Source organism: Ascaphus truei, chromosome 11 (genome assembly GCF_040206685.1).
Source record: "Ascaphus truei isolate aAscTru1 chromosome 11, aAscTru1.hap1, whole genome shotgun sequence".
NCBI classification, from domain to species: Eukaryota; Metazoa; Chordata; class Amphibia; order Anura; family Ascaphidae; genus Ascaphus; species Ascaphus truei.
In genome coordinates, this window is record NC_134493.1 from 50,279,739 (window position 1) to 50,293,825 (window position 14,087).

The following is a 14,087-nucleotide window of genomic DNA, read 5'->3' on the forward strand; positions in this document are numbered from 1 at the left end:
GGTAGTTAGTGGGTGAGGGTTGAGGGTGGTTAGGCCTCACGGGGTGGGGGGTTAGAGTGGGAGGGTATGTACAGTAGGCGTCCCAAGTGGTGGGTGAGGGCGGGTTAACCCCTTCATGACTGTAGCGGTTAATAACCGCTATGGTGATTAAGGGGTTAGGGGACATTACTTTGAAAGTGTTATTTTTTTTCTCTGTTTTACTGTACAGCAGCGGAGGTTGCCATGGGTAGTGGGTAGTGTATTGAATGTATTTATTGGTTATTATGCGTTAACCCCTTCATTACCTTAGCGGCTATACGCTATGCTAATGAAGCCTCGTTTCTGAACTTTTAATAATATTGTGCAGGAGCAGGGGGTCCCCTGAGATTAGATTTCTGTCTCAGGGAACCCCCTGCTCACTCTACAATATTATTAAAAAGACAGAAATGCTGCTTCTTTACCATAGCGCATAGCCGCTAAGCTAAAGAATGATTCTTTAATGATGTGTGTGTTTTATTCACAGTGTAGATGTTCTCCGGAGCTGAAGCGCACAGGTTTCAGGTCTGGGGACCCCGTGCCCCCCGAGATACAGGCCCCTTTAGGGGGTGCCGGTATCCCTCTGCTCTGCTTGGTTTACAGGCCGCGATCACGTGATCGGACCTTTAAACCAAGCAGAGGGCTACCGGCACCCCCTAAAGGGGCCTGTATCTCGGGGGGCACGGGGTCCCCAGACCTAAAACCTGTGCGGTTCAGCTCCAGAGACCCCCTGCACATCTACACTATCAATAAAAATGTATTTCCAATGTATTTATTGTCATTTATTTATTTATTTTTTGGCGGCTGCTGTGTGTGATTATTTTTTATTGTGTTTAGCGGGGGTGGGTGACGGGGTTTATAAATGTGAGTTTATAAATAAAATAAAGAATATTATTTATAGGGGCCTTAGAACAGAAGTTCCCACGCCAATTGCGCGCTCATTGCTCTTTTGTTACAATGTTGCTGGTCTTGCGGGTTTGCAGTCTGGCAGCAAAAAGCAGTTTGTACTGTAGTACTGTGTGTGAGATAAAGTAACCAGTTCTTTTATTGCTGAAGTCGCCACTAAAAACTTTTATTTACAAATACAGTACAAAAACCGTGCAACACACAACAACATTCAGTATCCTTTGTTTAAGTACAGCAGGTACTATAGGGTAAAACATGTACTGTACAGTACAGCACAACATTACAGTATGGTCTCACTGAAAGTCCTCCCCATTTTCCAGCCATGGCCGATGCCTTGCATGGCGCAAAACGCCATTAATGCAGTCTCTAACGCCTCTCATTACAGGATCTGTAACAGGGTAATAGCGCTGCATTTCTTCCACAATCTTTTTCCTTAAATTGGCAGGAAGGGCATTTTTTTGGCGATTCCCATCATAGTTCACTTTGAACACCCACTCGCAGTACAATGTGTAGGGAACATGGTGTTTAAATATGATCAAGGCATACTTGTGTGGTATACCAGCACTCCTCACCCTATACTTCTCCCTCAGCGCCGGTGTCAGATCGCACAGGGAGATGTCGGGCACTGTTTGTATGCGAGCGGGTGTAGGAAGTCTTTTGGGAGCGGGTGTACTTGAGGCGATGGGCAATGGTAGGGTGTCTGGGAGGAAGCTTTCCTCCGGTAGTGGTCGCCGGGTTGTCTCCTGGCGTGGTCTAGATGGGGTTGTCATGTCCTCCTCAATAGCATAGTACACTGTATCTTCTGGTGGAGGGTGTGTGCTTGGTGATGGAAGGGGGTCGAAGGTACCATGCATCACATCCATGTCACCCCCCTGCTCCAGCATCGGGGAAACAGGGGCATTAACACCGAGCAAATAATGTATGCCCGCTATGTCTGCCTCTATCTTGTCCATCCGTTGATCCATCCGTTGCTCCATATGTAGCATCCGTTGATCCAGCCGTTGCTCCATATGTAGCACCGACTCCAGAAGCAGATCTAGCTTTGCCAGCACACTAGAATTCCCGGGGAGATCCACACTTAGCCCATTCAGGATCCGGTCCAACGAGCTGCTTGTGCATGGCATCTGGAGATCTGGGGGGATGGGTGCAACGGAGGATGAGATGGGGGTTCCCTGGAGAGAAGCGGCATCGATGGAGAGTGGAAGAGGTGACCTGGGGATGCCCGGTACAGGAGAAGCTGCAGCGTGGTGGAAGAGGGATGGAGAAGGTGACCGCTGGATTTCCGGGAGAGAAGCAGAGTCGTCCAAGAGCAAAGGAGACAGTGACCCGTTGATTTCAGAGGCAGCAGCATCTTCAGATGGAACCGGAGAAGATGGGGGTGGAGAAGCCGGGCTGAAGATTTCCGGGACAGCTACAGCAGAGTCGTCGAAGCATATGGGAGCAAGTGGTCTGCGGATTCGGTGAGTTGGCTGCCATGCGTCTTGCGAACCGAGCACAGTACCGTATTTCTTCTTCACATAATAAGGCTGACGTGTTTTAAAAGCCTTAGCCTTTGGGGTCAGCAGAAGGTTTTCTTTGTTGGCCTTAGCCTGTCGCTTTGCCTTTGGCTTGGGAACGGTAACTGCCTTTCTCTTTTTCAGTGTGGCAGGCACAGCAGAGGTGAGATGATTCTTTCTTCCATAGAACCGGGGATGCTCCATGTAAGCGGGAGGCACAATGCAGTATCTGGACAATGCCTCAGATAAAGATCAGCAAGTGGTGGGCTATGCAACGTGTACAACCTTTTATGCATGGTGGCCAGGTACAGGTGTTGAAAGTGGGTGGTCTGTTATGTGAGTCATTAACATATAAATACACCATCCATTTTGTGGATTCACTGCACATTGAATACACATCGACTAAACATCGAATACACATTCTTGTGTTTGTATTTCTTTCTACAGTACTCGCAGCAATGCCTGTTAAGAAGATTTCAAAGGATCTCAGCATGAGAATGAAGGAGATGTACACGAGCGGACAACGAATTGCAGATATCCAGCGCTGGTTAACTGCTTCTGGCCTCGTTGTGCCATCAAGCACTGTGTGCTATCATGCACAAGGAAAAAACAGAGACCGCAAAAAGGCACCAAGGGTAACAAATGCGTAAGTATACTGTATTTATAAAACTTAACCAAAAAAAATATAGAAAACTGTAGTGTACATCTACAGTATACCGTATTTATATAGTATATTTATTATATTACAACAGTATATACTGTAGTGTACTGTATGTGTGGTCAATTTATATTTTTTGTGCAGCAGTATACACTTTTGGTATATTGCAATTCATCTGACAACGGAATATACAGTATATGATGTGTATTTATTATGATATAACAACAGTATACCGTATTTATATAGTATATTTATTATATTACAACAGTATATACTGTAGTGTACTGTATGTGTGGTCAATTTATATTTTTTGTGCAGCAGTATACACTTTTGGTATATTGCAATTCATCTGACAACGGAATATACAGTATATGATGTGTATTTATTATGATATAACAACAGTATACCGTATTTATATAGTATATTTATTATATTACAACAGTATATACTGTAGTGTACTGTATGTGTGGTCAATTTATATTTTTTGTGCAGCAGTATACACTTTTGGTATATTGCAATTCATCTGACAACGGAATATACAGTATATGATGTGTATTTATTATGATATAACAACAGTATACCGTATTTATATAGTATATTTATTATATTACAACAGTATATACTGTAGTGTACTGTATGTGTGGTCAATTTATATTTTTTGTGCAGCAGTATACACTTTTGGTATATTGCAATTCATCTGACAACGGAATATTTATATAGTATATTTATATTACAACAGTACTGTATACTGTATATTTTGTCTATTTATATTTATAGTACAGCAGTATACATTTTTTGTATATTTATATTTACTGTATATTACAACATTACATGTACAGTATACAGTATACATTTTATATTGCTGCATATTAATAACACAATATAATTTCTTTGCATTGTAGGGAGACTACTCTTCTGGTGGACAGAATAAGTGAGGAGAATGATGAGAGGAGCGCATTAAGGGTTAAAAACACTCTTCAGGAAAACCACAATCTGACTGTATCCGAGAGCAGCATAAAGAAGATGAGACGCAGAATTGGATGGAAATATGGACGTGTGAGGTTAGTAGTGGACAGTACAGGAGGTACTGTACTGTAAAGTAAAAATGTTGTTTTGCAAACTGTACTGCGCTGTGACGCTAACATTTTTTATTCATTGTCATTACAGAGCGTACCCCATGATACGGGACGCAAACAAAATCAAAAGAGTGCTCCAGGCCCAGGCATGGATCGACAGCGGTGAGACTTTCCAGGATTGCATCTTCACTGATGAGTCTACTGTGTCGCTGGAGAGATTTGCAAGATTTGCGTTCCACAAAAAAGGCCGCATAACTTTGAAGCCACGGCCAAAACACCCTGTGAAGCTGCATGTGTGGGGTGCCATCTCTAGGCGTGGACCGGGATGCATTGTCGTCTTTGAAGGTACAATTTCTCAAATATAATGCCGCCTAATGCACTGTACTTGACTAGTGTTGCCTTACCGTATGCACTGTACTGTACTATTGAGCACTTTTCTTTTCTTGCTATAGGAATCATGAATAAAGATTTCTTCCAAGACAACATTGTGCCCGTGATAGTGCGATACATCACACAAGACTTTCCCAATGGTCATCGCTTTTACCAGGACAATGATCCCAAGCACACCGCGTCGACGGCGCATATCCTTGAGCGCGGCATCAACTGGGTGAAGACGCCAGCGGAGTAAGTGTAGTAGACCGTGTCCCATTTATATGTTCCCCACTGTTTTTACTGTGTACTGTATCTCTTAAACTAATTGTCCTTTCTTTCCAATCACAGATCACCAGACTTCAATCCGATCGAAATGGTCTGGCATCAGCTGAAGGACCACATCCGTAAAGTGGCGAAACCCTCCAAGAAGGACGAGTTGTATACAGCCATAATGAGTTTTTGGAACGATGTACTCACCGAGGAACGATGCAATAAATATATAGACCATATTGCCACTGTGTTGCCCATTGTCATCGCGCGCAATGGACAAGCATCAGGAAAGTAGTACAGTGCTGTAGTATTGTACAGTAGGTACACTATGATACAGGTAAGTATGGCACAGATTTTAGCTTTCCCAATAGTCAGAGTTTACAGTAGTTCCAGTATACAGTACAGTAGACTAGTTTGACATACTACAGTAACTGCCTACTAACTGCTCCATTTTTTCTTTCCAGAGAAAGCTGCACCAGCCACCTACTGTACAGTAGGTCTACCATAATACAGTACGCACATACAGTACAGTACAGTAACTGAACAAAGTTTTTGTTTTCTTGTCGTTCCAGGAAAAAGGGTGCACCAGAGGGGAGGGGGGGCCTTGTGTTCGTCAAATCTGCTTGTGCAGTCAAATGTACAGTATATAAACAGCAGTAATGATGTACACAAAACCTCTCCTCTCTCAATGAACTACTGTACCGCAGACACAATGAGGATACTGTTACAGTATGAAGGGAAAAAGAACAGGATGGGTTATTTAACATTACAGTATACTGTGCAATATTTATACTGTATATTTATATATACTGTATTTTTATTCTAAAGGTATTCGAGAATGTACTCTACTAGATGAGGACCTGGTGACTTTCAACACTCTCAGACACACAGAAAGGATTATTTCACATCACTGTATATTTATCCTGTATATTTTCAGTAATTTAGAAGCAGTGGCTGTTCTGAACAGCCCAGGGCCAGTTTAACAAAACAATGGCTTGGATTGGATTAGCCAGACGATTGATGCTTGGCCAGGGAGGGATTAAAAACTCTAAGGGAGGGGGTGGGTGGTGTAGCTGTACTGTAGGATTGTACTGTGTCAGTATTTCCAACGCCAGGTCACCCTAATAATTGCATTAATAAACCCCCAAAGACAAGGCCCAAATATACTAGTACAGTATACAGTACTGTAAAGTATGTATTATTGTGTGTTGATGTTTTGAATTGCTGTTAACTTGAAATGTTTCACCATTGTATTGTACTGTATTTGTAAATAAAAGTATTTTGTGGCGACTTCAGCAATAAAAGAACTGGTTAATTTATCTCACATAAAGTACGTGAATACGACCGCAATCACCATTGTACAGTAAATGGGTGCATAGGATGGAACGACAGGTGCTAAAGGGGTATAAATATGATACTGTATTTATCAGTATTGATCAAAGAGAATTGATCAGAAGGATTCCCCTTATAAAGTATACAGCACTCTATTGTCATTCATACAGTACAGTATACTGTAGTAAAAGGTAGACAACACATGGTCTTGCAGTACAGTATACTGTATTACTAAAAATCTGTCAGGTTGACCAGAATCACTGCGGATATCGGAAAATAATACAATTTTATTAATTCTACGTACTGTATATAAGGGGAATCCTTCTGATCAACTCTCTTTGAACAACACTGATAAATACAGTAATTTATCTCACACTCAGTACTACAAACTGCTTTTTGCTTGCAATAAACTAACAAACAGGGAAGCGCTACTGTATACTGTATGAGTTAGGATCAGGCCCAGCAGCCACTTTATGTTGAAAACCACATATGAAATGAGCATAAATTTGCATGAATAATTACACAAAAATATATAAAATAAATAGCACAAGTCTCTGACAGAGAGAAATTGTCCAGGTGGTGTGGATACAGGTTAATGCCCCTGTCTGATAGGACAGACTCGGGCAAGAATGGCCTGTGAGAGGTGAAAATCCAGAATGGTAGCTGGGATGGAAAGCGCTACCAACTGTGCAGGTATTGAAGTGTGTAGAAATGGGAAGGTGCCGTAGGCATCAAATGTGGAAAGCGCTCACCCAGACTTCATACACTGCGCTTTTTGCTTGCATACTGCAAAGCCGCAAGACCAGCAACATTGTAAAAAAAGAGCAAAAAAAAGAGCAATGAGCGCGAAATTGGCGTGGGAACTTCTGTTCTAGGGCCCCTAGAAATAATATTCTTTATTTTAGTTATAAACTCACATTTATATATAAAGTATATATTTATTTCTCTTCATGTACTGTATTTATTTAGATTTATTTATTAATTGTGGAGCTGCTGTGCGTGAGGGGCCATGGCCAGGATGGGGGGGGGGGGGGGGGGTAACGGTACAGTATGTGGGTAGGGGGTGAGGGTGGTTAGACCTCACAGTACATTATGCACATTGGGCCCCCCTCCTCCCCACATTTACATACTGTACTGTACACTACACGACATCAATGCAGGGAGGGTTTACCAATGCAGGGAGGGTTTACCAATGCAGGTAAGGCTTTAGGCCTTTATATCTCTCTCCCTTCAGTGTAATCTACTTAACAGAAACATTAGGGGGGGAAGGGGCTTTAGGCCTTTATATCTCTCTCCCTTCAGTGTAATCTGCTTAACACAAACATTAGGGGGGAAGGGGCTTTAGGCCTTTATATCTCTCTCCCTTCAGTGTAATCTACTTAACAGAAACATTAGGGGGGGAAGGGGCTTTAGGCCTTTATATCTCTCTCCCTTCAGTGTAATCTGCTTAACACAAACATTAGGGGGGAAGGGGTTTTTAAACAATGCTGTGTATAATGTACTGTATAAGGTTTTTTACAATTAGATAGATGTAATCCTTGGTATTGTAAGGGTTAGTTTGGTTTTAAATTGTCTTTTCTGGTTGTTACTTACAGTATATATTGATTTTGGTTTACTTGCTTGGTTAAAATACTTTTTGGTATTGTAGTGTGCATTATCCTTAGCGTTGTATACTGTAGGTGCCTTTAAACCCAGTAACCTACTGTATTGTGATTCACTTTGATTCTCCCTAGTGTTTTTTGAGTCACTATCCTTTTCATGTTTAGGGTTGACAGTGTGTGTCGTTCCCTAGTGCTGTTCATTAGTGTTTAAGGGTCCATGCCTCTTTTTTAAGTGTTTTTAAATCATGTACTGTTTATTCATCCCTTTTTGCACTGTGTCAAATAAATAAACAAATATATCAATTGCATACCTGAGTGCTCCCATACGGGTTACTTTTTTCTCTTTTCACTCACATACAGTATGTATATATATATATATATATATATATATATATATATATATATATATATATATATATATATATATATACAGTATATATACACAGTGTATATATGTATACTGTATATATATATATATATATATATATATATATATATATATATATATATATATATATATATACAGTGTATATACTGTACAGTATATACAGTATTTATTTCTCTTCATGTCTTTATTTATTTATTTATTTATTTAGATTTATTTATTAATTGTGGGGCTGCTGTGCGTGAATTTTTTTTATTGGGGGTGAGGGGGGTGTTTGGCCCTTGGTGTGAGTTTACGACTTGCAGCAGCAGCAGCACAATTAATAAATAAATATAAATAAATAAATAAATAAATGACAATAAATACATTTGAAATACATTTTTATTGATAGTGTACATGTGCAGGGGGTCTCCGGAGCTGAACCGCGGTGGTTTTAGGTCTGGGGACCCCGTGCCCCCCGAGATACAGGCCCCTTTAGGGGGTGCCGGTATCCCTCTGCTCTGCTTGGTTAAACGCAGAGCACTCAGCACTCAGAAACACAGGCCAGCCAGATTTAAACACACACACAATAGGGGGAGGTTTTTTTTACATAGCTTGCAGGGAAGCTTAACGCACACACACAATAGGGGGATAGGGGGATAGGGGGAGGTTTTTTTTACATAGATTAGAGAGAAGGCAGGGCGTTTTAAAAGCGAGAATAGGGGGAGGGGGTTTTACATAGATTTTATTTATTTATTTATTTAGATTTATTTATTAATTGTGGGGCTGCTGTGCGTGAATTTTTTTTATTGGGGGTGAGGGGGGTGTTTGGCCCTTGGTGTGAGTTTACGACTTGCAGCAGCAGCAGCACAATTAATAAATAAATATAAATAAATAAATAAATAAATGACAATAAATACATTTGAAATACATTTTTATTGATAGTGTACATGTGCAGGGGGTCTCCGGAGCTGAACCGCGGTGGTTTTAGGTCTGGGGACCCCGTGCCCCCCGAGATACAGGCCCCTTTAGGGGGTGCCGGTATCCCTCTGCTCTGCTTGGTTAAACGCAGAGCACTCAGCACTCAGAAACACAGGCCAGCCAGATTTAAACACACACACAATAGGGGGAGGTTTTTTTTACATAGCTTGCAGGGAAGCTTAACGCACACACACAATAGGGGGATAGGGGGATAGGGGGAGGTTTTTTTTACATAGATTAGAGAGAAGGCAGGGCGTTTTAAAAGCGAGAATAGGGGGAGGGGGTTTTACATAGATTTTATTTATTTATTTATTTAGATTTATTTATTAATTGTGGGGCTGCTGTGCGTGAATTTTTTTTATTGGGGGTGAGGGGGGTGTTTGGCCCTTGGTGTGAGTTTACGACTTGCAGCAGCAGCAGCACAATTAATAAATAAATATAAATAAATAAATAAATAAATGACAATAAATACATTTGAAATACATTTTTATTGATAGTGTACATGTGCAGGGGGTCTCCGGAGCTGAACCGCGGTGGTTTTAGGTCTGGGGACCCCGTGCCCCCCGAGATACAGGCCCCTTTAGGGGGTGCCGGTATCCCTCTGCTCTGCTTGGTTTACAGGCCGCGATCACGTGATCGGGACCTTTAAACCAAGCAGAGGGCTACCGGCACCCCCTAAAGGGGCCTGTATCTCGGGGGGCACGGGGTCCCCAGACCTAAAACCACCGCGGTTCAGCTCCGGAGACCCCCTGCACATCTACACTATCAATAAAAATGTATTTCCAATGTATTTATTGTCATTTATTTATTTATTTTTTGGCGGCTGCTGTGTGTGTGTATTTTTTTATTGTGGGTAGCGGGAGGGTGGGTGAATGGGGTATTCGCCCCAACGATGGTTGGGGAGGGCTTGCGGGGGGGGGGGGGGGGGTGGGGTAGCGGGAGGGCTTAACCCCTTCATGACCGTAGCGGTATTAACTGCTACGATCGTGAAGGGGTTAAGTGCACCCGCAACCCCCCCCCCCTCCCGCAAGTCCTAAACTCACACCAAGGGCCAAATACCCCCCTCACCCATCCCCACTACACACAATAAAGCGGGCACGGTGGGTTAACCCCTTCATTGCCTTAGCGGCTATCCGCTATGGTAATGACGCAGCATTTTCCGTATTTTTAATAATATTGATCAGGAGCAGGGGGGTTCCCTGAGCATTAATTTCTGGCTCAGGGAACCCCCTGCTCACTGTACAATATTATTAAAATACAGAAATGATGCTTCTTTACCATAGCGCATAGACGCTAAGGTAAAGAACGAGTGTTTATTTATACTGTATATTGTATGTGTTTTATTGATAGTGTACATGTGCAGGGGGTCTCCAGAGCAGAAGCGCACAGGTTTCAGGTCTGGGGACCCCGTGCCCCCCGAGATACAGGCCCCTTTAGGGGGTGCCGGTATCCCTCTGCTCTGCTTGGTTTACAGGCCGCGGTCACGTGATCGGGGCTTTTAACGCAGAGCTGGATACCGGCACCCCCTAAAGGGGCCTGTATCTCGGGGGGCACGGGGTCCCCAGACCTAAAACCACCGCGGTTCAGCTCCGGAGACCCCCTGCACATCTACACTATCAATAAAAATGTATTTCAAATAATTTTTAATGTGTGGATGTTTGCGCAGAGAGAGAGCAGCGGATCTCTCTCTGCTGCAAACACATCTCGCCCCCGCCGCCCATACAGTACTGTAGTATCATTTATGTATGTGCATATACAGTACAGTACAGTACTGTATGTTAGGGCTTACAGGGGTTGTTGTTATACAGTATATATATATATATATATATATATATATATACTGCATTACAATTCATTATAGGGGACGGCTTCACAGAGAATAGCTCGCAAGCGCCACCATGTGTATTTTGACGGCATTGCAGTATTGTAACCAGCCGGAATAAAAAGCTTAAATTCCTGCCGGAAAATAACGCAATGCACTCTGGCTGAAAAATATCAGAAACCTGAATACACCCGAGTATACCCGAATTCGCGGGACTAGCCGTGCTCGAATAAAGTGTGTCGCCAGTGTATGTGTTCTGTCCGGTGATTACGGTTTCAAGTAGTCTGGTCAAGTAGTGTCATGGAAAATTCTATGACAACTGTTTGTCACAAACTTTATGGAGCTTTTTCTTTTATGATGGTACATTAACAAGGACAAAGGTATAATATAGAAGGGAATGCTGAGAGTGCTTTTTATACTACGTTATAGTGGGATATCGTATTCTACACCAACACTGCCATTGAATCCTATGAAAACTTTGTGATATTCTGTGTTATGTTTGTAATCAGTAGGAACAATAACACTTGCTACATCTGTATGGATGCAGTTCCTCTTTCTAATGAATATTGAATGGGCCATTTCTTATACTGAATGCATACGGAGACATAGAAAAATACATTTTTTTTTACTGGTAACTGCAACACCCCTCTATGAACATGGGTATAACACTTTACTTATCTATGCATACTGGACTAGAAAGACATACCCTGTTCCTCACTCACCCTTTTGATATTGGCTGTGTACTGTTTCATTGCAATTTTTTCCACTGTGCTCTCAAAGCCAAAGAATGACTTTATGTCAAGCGATGCAGATTGCTCAAAACATGTCCATTCCTCATTCTCTGGGTGTACCTGTGAATGAAACACACACTCAGAATTCTGGGAAATCTACTAGTGTCACTGCCAAACTGTTACATTCCCAATTACTACCGTGCTATATCAACAGAGATATGTGTAGGCATTGGTCCATTTGGCTATAATGCTAGTAATCGTGTTGAGTAGTGCAGACCACATCTGACTTTGCGATGCAAACAGTTTCCTATAAATGGAAATCCAATAATATTCTAAATGAAATGTTCTCATGCCCTGTAAACAATGCACAGAAGCAAACATAAACAGGTAACTCTCAATGTATTACTTCCTGGTAAAATATTTTATAAATAAATACATATATATATATATATATTTTTTACAGATTTACTACCGGGGGTCCACCAGTGCTGAACCACCACTACTACCAGCACTTGGGACCACCTAGGTCCAGAGAAATGTAAATTTGATGTGCCAGTGTTTATATTCTCTATAGGTAAATCAATATGGCTGCTAGCTAAGCTTCACACCCGTGGGCCATTAGAAAGCTGCACCATCATCAGAGCAATACATTACAACATCCTCTTGAAGGACCCTAACAGCCATCTTTCATTTTACTTGAATCCATTGATCTATGATCCATTTCATGTATGACGTATCTACCACATTGTAAGGTCAAGCAATCCAGGGGCTTCATAAGGTTCTGTAGTAGCTATCTCATGGTTGTTTCCTGGTGACATCACGATTGATCAGACCATCGCAATGTGCCAGAGGGGCTGTCGCTTTCAAAGGGTCAGTTCTACTGCCCATACAAAGATGAATATCTCGGGAACTTCTAGTGGGGTAAAGCTCCAGGGTATCCCCAGCTTCCGATTCTGTAAAAAAGAAGTCATTCCCAAAATGGAGGGCTTGCGGCTTTAATCCTCGGATGCGATCTATCAGTGACTCCCATGCAGCATCCTCTCCCCTATTCAGTACCCCATACCTGCTGGGTTGTTACTAAGTAGTCGCGTCTGATGACTACATAACAGAGCGACCAAACTGAGGAAGTAAGGTGAATGAAGTTGGGAGAATGAGAGGGATAAAGGGAAACATGTTAAATTGCGCTTTTATGCACCTCTGTACTGCCACTGTTGTAAAAATGTTATATTCCCCCTTGCTGATGTCACCGCCCCTTGCCGCCAGCGAAATCGCACTACTCGAGTGCAACTTTCGCTATAGCGACGGCGGCGTGTGACGTCCGGGGTCACGAGCATGTCGCCATTACTATAAGTGCAGCCTAAGGCCTCAGTCCCGCTGTGCTCGTTGGCGCGGGCGGCCATGTCGTGAGTTCCCCACCCGCAGGGGAATCCTCGCGAGCCGGTCCCGGTCCCCCCTGGCGGCACAGCTGACTACACGCTGTGGCGCGTCGGCCGCTAGGAGACACAAAAGAATTGTGTTTCCTAGCGTTGACGCGTCACGTGGTGTGGCTGTGAGCCAATGGGGAGGGGAGGCTTCGAGAGGAGGAGAGGCTTCGGGGAGCGGGGAGGAGTGTGGAGTGAAAGCAGGTGAGTGCCTGTCTGTGTGTGTGTCTGAGTGCGTGCGTGCCTGTCTTTGTGTGTATGTATGTGCCCGAGTGCGTGAGTGCCTGCCTCTGTCTGTGTGTGTGTGTGTATGAGTGCGTGAGTGCCTGCCTGTGTGTGCGCGCGTGTGTGTGTGAGTGCGTGAGTGCCTGCCTGCCTGTGTGTGTGTGTGTGTGTATGAGTGCCTGCGTGTGTGTGTTTAAAGTTACCCTCAGCAGCTCCAGCTCCAGCCCGAGTCCGTGGAGGGAGGGGGGGGGGGAGAGTAGCGGGTCCCTCCGCTCAAGCCACGCCCCCCCTCCCTGTCAAGCCTCCCACTCCCGCCCACCTCCCGCTCCGGCTCCCGCTCCCTACAGACCGCATATCGCGGTCTGTGTATCTCAGCGCACCGCCTGTCTGCAGTGCGGGTGCGCTGACTCTGGGAGCGGGGCCTTAGCCTAATAGTGTGAGCTCTACTGCTCACTCCTGGAAGTGGTCCGCTTTTAAAGGAAGCCAGGTGATTGGCCATGAGTATCATTAGAGTTCTAGTTTTGAGTAGCTAAAGTATGCTGTGGCAGTGGAGCTATCAAGCATCTGAGATAGTTCAATGATAAAGCCACTGCCCTGAATAGAAGAGGTTGTGAGTTCTGATCCTGTTGGGACTGACACCATTACCCCCTTCATCACAAGGGACCTTAGGCTTGTCAGTATACTGGACGTCTTATGGAAATCTTTTAAGATTTATTCATTAAGCCTATTGTAATGAGTCTCGCTGCTGTTCTGTATACGGTATAAATAACTTAGTGGGTACTTGTTAAACTCAGGGCAAATAACTTCCATTACTTAT

General features: G+C 43.3%; 1 protein-coding gene across 2 annotated transcripts in view; it reads right to left on the bottom strand.

The window, feature by feature from the left end:
- The window catches only part of SEC14L5 (SEC14 like lipid binding 5), an 84,240-nt gene that overhangs the window by 40,194 nt on the left and 29,959 nt on the right, over positions 1-14,087 (bottom strand). For both annotated transcript variants that reach the window (XM_075566152.1, XM_075566150.1), the window contains exon 6: positions 11,616-11,744. In XM_075566152.1, the coding sequence (XP_075422267.1) occupies positions 11,616-11,744 (129 nt within the window). The remainder of the gene's footprint in view (positions 1-11,615; positions 11,745-14,087) is intronic.